The following is a 6,195-nucleotide window of genomic DNA, read 5'->3' as shown; positions in this document are numbered from 1 at the left end:
ATCATCATGGCGGTAAGCAAGGCAGCAGGCAGGCAGACACGGTGCTAGAGAAGGAGCTGAGAGTTCTTACGTCTTGACTCACAGGCAGCAGGAAGTGGTCTGAGACACTGGGCGGTATCTTGAGCATATATGAGACCTCAAAGCCAGCCTCCATAGTGACATACTTCCTCCAACAAGGCCCCACCTCCTCATAGTGCCGCTCCCTTTGGGGGGCATTTTCTTTCAAACCACCACACATAAGCAATAAGCTCTGGGTGTCATGAGACCCTACCTTGATGGATAAGATGCAAGAGTGATAAGAGAATGATCCTGAGGCAGGATTGCTGGGAGTTTAAGGCCAGCCTAGACTATTTGGTGAACCGCTGTCTTTTTTTTTTTTTTAAAGAGTCCCGCTGGGGGCTGGAGAGATGGCTCAGCAGTTAAGAGCACTGGCTGCTCTTCCAAAGGTCCTGAGTTCAATTCCCAGCACCCACATGGTGGCTCACAACCATCTGTAATGAGATCTGGTGCCCTCTTCTGGCCTGCAGAGATACATGGAGACAGAATACTGTATATATATATAATAAATAAATAAATCTTTAAAAAAAAAAAAAACAAAGAGTCCCGCTGGTAAGATACTTCAGTGGGTTAATTGCTGCTAAGCCTGACCACCCTAGTCAGATCCCTGGGCCCCACATGGTAGAAAACAGATTCCTATTTGCTTTCTGTCAGGTGCACGGCAGCATGAGCACACCCACACACTTGCACACGAGTTGCATTATTATAAATATTGCATTACGCACTCAGCTGCATAACGAGTTTGATGCTGTCGTTAATTAAAGCATTGCCAAATACGAGTGAGAACCTGGGTTCTAGCGCATGGATAGATGGGTAGAATCATCAAACCGGTTAAATGCTTAACGGTGCCATGCGTCGCTAGTGGAGAACGTGCAACTTTTTTTCCTTGAGGAGGCGCACATGTGGCTGCTCTTGGCTGAAATCAGAGCAGGCTGAGAGGGGCGGACCCTAACACAGACAAACAAGAAGTATGCGGGGGTGGGGGGTGTTCTACCAGCAGGTAAAGCTGGGATGATGAAAGCTGGGGAGGTACCCGCAGTCACAGTCCAGGACTTGGGGATCCGGGTCTGCCATCCTCTAGAATGGGCAGAGACCGGATGCGCCGGAAGGAGGACCACTGAGGACTCCATCGCCGGACCACACTAACTTGGAGTTCCCCCGCGAGCCGGGTGAGAGCTGTGCAGCCCAAGCTTCCCACGATCTGTCGTTCCATGCCCTCGGGAACTCATTTGAGCAACGCGAACCACAGGTGGCACCGGCCGGACCACTGCTTTCATCGCTCCAATACCTGCAGTTGCGGAAGGTCCAGGAGGTGGCGCTTCGAAGTAGGGTGGAGTCAGCGAGGGCTGGTCCGGGGCAGCCAGGCCCCGCCCCATGAAGATGACGGACAACCTTTCAGACCAATCATGATGCTTCTGTGGTCTTGCGCGGGATGAGAAGGCGGAGCGACGGATGTAGGGTGGAACCAGCGCGGGAAGGTTAGGACAGCTGGCCAGGGCCAGCCCCGCTATGATGATAGACAAGTCTTCAGACCAATCACAGTGTATCGACAGCCTTTGAGGGCCCGAGAGGTGGTGCACCAGGTAGGGGGCGGAGCCTCGGAGGGCAGGTTGGGACAGCAGCCTACCAGGTCCCGCCCACTAATGATAATGGACAAGACTTCAGACCAATCATAACGGGTCGACTGCCATAGGGCGGGCCAGCCGGGCGAAGTGAACGGAGCGCCTCCGAAATGGGAGGAGGCGTGTGGGGAAAAGCCTCTTGGAAAGATGGGGTGGGTCCTGAGGGAGATGGACAGCTCTGTCAACCAATGGAAGACGGAATCTGTCCCCGTTAGCGCCGGATCCCCGCGGGTAGGGCGGGGCGGGAGGCGCCGCGGGGATCCCGGGGCTGCCGAGGCCCCTGACTCTGTTCACCCTGGGAACATGGACCGGATGGCCAGCTCCATGAAGCAGGTACCCAACCCACTGCCCAAAGTATTGAGCCGGCGTGGGATTGGTGCTGGGATGGAGGCTGCGGAGCGCGAGAGCTTCGAGCGGACTCAGGTGAGGTTCGAGAACTCTGGGGCATCCCTGGGGCACCCGGAGTGGTGCAGGGTGCTGGAGAGGCTTGGAAGGGAGTGAGGGTCTTGCAGGCCCGGGAGGGGATTAGGCAAGGTGGTTGCAATCAGAATAATGTTGGGGTACGGAACTAGGTGGGTCCCAGGGAAGTCAGAGACCTGGGCATCCCTACTGGCCTGGGGATCAGGGTGCACTCCGCGGACCTGCAGATCTGTGAGGATGAGCTGATGAGACCTAGTGAGCATCATCAGGGGTCACAAGGGAGGCCAAAGGAAGGCACATGGAAAGGGGATTCCTGGGTACGGGAAGGGGTGCTCCTGGGTAGGGCAAGCACTTGGGAGATACTTGGTTTTTGCAAGTGTGGGGACGCCGGCCTGCGGGTGTGAAGGGTGCTCTTGATCGCTTCATGTGCATATTGACTTCGCCCTCCACTCCTCAGCATCCCGTTCAACAGTGCCGCTAACTTGGCTCTCAGCAGCCCCAGCTGTTGGCCTCAGAGGCCGGGCCGAAGGGGTCTGAGTGATGAGAAGGAATGTAGGAAATGCGAAGTGTGGCTCAACTTGGAAAATGACCCGGGGGACTGGAGGAATGGGGACGTGCAGTCTGGGACAGGAATTGAGGCGCTTGAACTGTCAGACCCCTGCGTGTCGGGAATAAGCTGTCCAATGAGACCCAGGATCCTGATTTGAGGTTTTGTTTTCACCCTCCAAAATATGCCTGACTGCTAATAAGCAGACCGCCTTATTTGTCTGGTCTGACCAGGGCAGATGGCCAAAATTCCACCGCGGTTATCAACAAAACCACTATCCGCTTTTACCCTGAGCTTTTATGCTTACTGTATTGATTGGACTGAATCAAGCTGTGAGGCGCGGGGCAGTCATCGGTTTATCTGTATGTAAAATCCGTTTCTGAGAATACAACCCTTAGGATCCCACTGCCGAAGCTGTGCGGGTAGATTCTCTGTTCTACTCAGGCTTTCAGAGTTCTGCTTCGAAGATCCAGTTGACTTCTGCCAAAGGCTGGTCCCCTGTTGTGTTCTTCGAGTAGCAAAGATCGAAGAGATTAGGGAGGGCCGTGTGTTCTATAAATGGACTGCGCAAGGAAGAAAGCCATTAGCCCAGGGGACTTTAATCCACCTCCTGTTTCTGAGACCCTTGGATCCACTACGTGTGTCCGAGGGAAAGTGGGGTAGTGGAGTGGAGAGAGAGAGAGACCGTAATTCACTTGCCTCTCAGGGTTCAACTGGGTTTGGAGCTTTTCCCTCAGATCTTCTGAACTGACCCCTTTTTAGCCTTGGGTGTTCCTGGAAAAAAAAAAAAGTTTTCATATTCTCTCCCCCACTACTTTTTTTTTTTTAACTGAAAGAAGAAAAGAAACTGGAGTTATTTTATAGCATCCGTTCCTTTGAGAATCTCAGATAACTCAAAAATGGAGCAGTAAGTAGACCCAAGAGTTTGAGCTTGGGGCTGGGGGAGCTGGCTCAGGGGTAAAGGTTCCTGCCAACTAGTCTGGCTACCCGAGTTTCATCCCAGGAAGAGAACCAACTTGTCCATATTGTCCTCTGACCTCCACACTCACAGTGTACCATGAACAACCCCCCCCCACACACATACACGTATACCAAAGATTCATATGAATTAAAAAAAAGTTTGAACTTAATATGGAGTGATAGAAATTTAGGCATTTGAATGTTTCCAGCCACAACTAACATTTTCCCTAGTTGTCCAAGGAACACCCAACCAGAAGCGTGGTAGGTCAGTGTCTCATTTTTCTGTGTGTGTGTGTGTGTGTGTGTGTGTGTATGTATGTTACTGAGGTAGACTAGATCAGAGAGAATTTTTCAGTTGTTGAAACTCTTTTGACTCAGGATCTTATATGCAGCTCCGGCTGGCCTGGAACTCTCTATGTAGACCAGGCTGGCCTCGAACCTTCATCGATCTCCCTGCCTTTGCCTCCCTAGTGCTGGGATTATAGGTGTGAGCCACCATGATCCAACTCAGTTGTTGGAACTCTTTAGAGCTGGCTGGCAGGGTGAGACACTCCTGCAGTCCCAGCACTCGGGAGGCAGAAGCAAGAGGATCCTTGAAAGCCGGTGTGGTCTAAACAGCAGCTCCTGGGCTAACCGTGGCTACACAGAGTGAGACCCTATCTCAGAAAGAATTTCAATAACCCCAAACCAAAAACATTGGTGTCTTAAGAGACCAAGAGAATCAGCAAAGGTAGTATAATAATAATTGTAGCTAATTACTATGTTGGGAGCCCTCTAAGCACAGTCCTTTATTTGCTGTCTTTAATCTTCACAAGAGCGGCTGGAATGGTTATCTGCCCCATTTTGCTCAGAGGAAATTGAAGCCTGCTGAGGTGAAATAACTTGCTGGGCCACACAGGGGGAAGTGGTCCCAACCTTTAACCACCGCCTTTGGGCTACCTCGCCGTCCTGGGCAGATCCGGAAGACATCTGCGTTCTGTGCGTTTCTTTTTGTTTTGAGACAGGGTCTCTTGTGGTTCAGTTGGTCTCAGACTAGCAGTGAAGACAAGGTTGAGCTTAAATTCCCGATCCCCCTGCTTCCACCTCTGAGTGCTAGGATCGCTGGAGTGTCCCACTGTGGCTGGTTTTATGCAGTACTGGGGATCGAACCCAGAGCTTCAGGCATGCTAGGCAAGCCCTCTGCCCACTGAGCCACATCCCCAGCCCCTAGGAGACATTTCAGTTTTGTGGCTCAGTACAGGGGGGATGTGATTTGATGTATAGGGCTGGGTGCCCTCAGGCAAACGACCTAACTTTCCTACTCCTCAATTCCCGAACTGTAAAATAAAGATCATACAGGGCTGGGGAGACGGCTCAGCGAGTGTTATGCTTGGTGCACAAGCTTGAGGACCTGAGTTCAGATTCTCAGACCCCACATTAAGACAAAACAAAACAGGTGCAGCTCCCGTTTTAGCCCAATCAGTGAGACTCAAGTTCAGTGCGCCGTCTCAAAAAGTAATAATAATAATAATAATAATAATAATAATAATAATAATAATAATAAGGTGGAGGGCAATAGACCTCTGGGCTCTGCATGTGTGCACACATAGGAACGTGTGTCTGCACACGTAAGCATACAACACACATATACAAAATAAACCTAATATTTAACCTTGCAGGTTTATGGTGTGGAATGCATTAAATAATAAACAAGAAGGCGTTTTGTAAATTATGGGGCAATGCTGTGTTGTTTCCTGTGTCCCAGGAGCAGCCTCTTCCAGGAAGTCTGTCCTTAACTGTCAGCATTGTTTCAAAATGTCACTTGGCTACTGTCCCTTCCAATGGCCCAACCAATGCTGTACCCCGATTGTCACCTCGCTGCCCATTCAGTTCTGCACAAGCAGTGGTCACATGTTAGGGGAAAGAGTAGTAGTGTATGTTTTGACATGTTAAATTTTGACTTATTTTAAATTTTGCTTACCGAGTCAATTCTGTATTTTCTAGGATTTAATGTATAAGAGGGAGAAAGCCTGGGGAGGTAGCTCAGTGGTTGCTGCACAAGTGTGAGAACCTGAGTGCGGATCTCCAGGACCCGTGGAAAGATGGACATGCTCACACACATCTGTAATCACGGTACTCTTTATAGCAAGATGGGAAGTGGAGACGGGAGAATCCCCGGAAACTTAGCGGCCAAGTAGCTTGGTGTACGTTGTGACAGACAACCAGAAATTGTGTCTCAAATAAGGGGGCAATGGACTGGCACCTGAGGTCATTTTATGACCTCCACATGTGTAGCATGGCATACACACACACACACACACACACACACACACACACACACACACACGGAAGCGTATGTATTGCTAGGATGTTTATTGACAGATAAGGATGGTAATGAAGTTGTTTCCTCAGCTACAATGGTAGTTCAAGTAAATGCAAAAGCAAAACCTTTTTTTAAATTCCCCCGTCCCCTCTTCTTTCGTTTTGTGTTTTGTTTTGTTCTTGAGACAAAGTCTCACGTAGACCAGACTGGACTCAAATTTGATATGTGGTGGACGCTGGCCTTGAACTCTTGGCCCTCCTGCCTCCGCTTCCCAAACGCTGGCATGA

General features: G+C 50.4%; 1 protein-coding gene across 2 annotated transcripts in view; it reads left to right on the top strand.

Moving 5' to 3' along the window:
* The first annotated feature begins 1,919 nt into the window (after nt 1-1,919).
* The window catches only part of Hip1 (huntingtin interacting protein 1), a 129,790-nt gene continuing 125,514 nt past the window's right edge, over nt 1,920-6,195 (top strand). The window contains exon 1 of one of the 2 annotated variants that reach the window (XM_052753980.1): nt 1,920-2,102. In XM_052753980.1, coding sequence (XP_052609940.1) covers nt 1,983-2,102 — 120 coding nt within the window. In that variant the 5' untranslated portion in view covers nt 1,920-1,982. The remainder of the gene's footprint in view (nt 2,103-6,195) is intronic. The other variant, XM_052753979.1, reaches the window with a different exon arrangement.

This window comes from Peromyscus californicus, unplaced genomic scaffold (assembly GCF_007827085.1).
Source record: "Peromyscus californicus insignis strain IS unplaced genomic scaffold, ASM782708v3 Scaffold_2__1_contigs__length_46816999, whole genome shotgun sequence".
NCBI lineage: Eukaryota > Metazoa > Chordata > Mammalia > Rodentia > Cricetidae > Peromyscus > Peromyscus californicus.
Note: the sequence above shows the minus strand (reverse complement) of the source record. Positions and strands in the feature narration are given on the sequence as shown.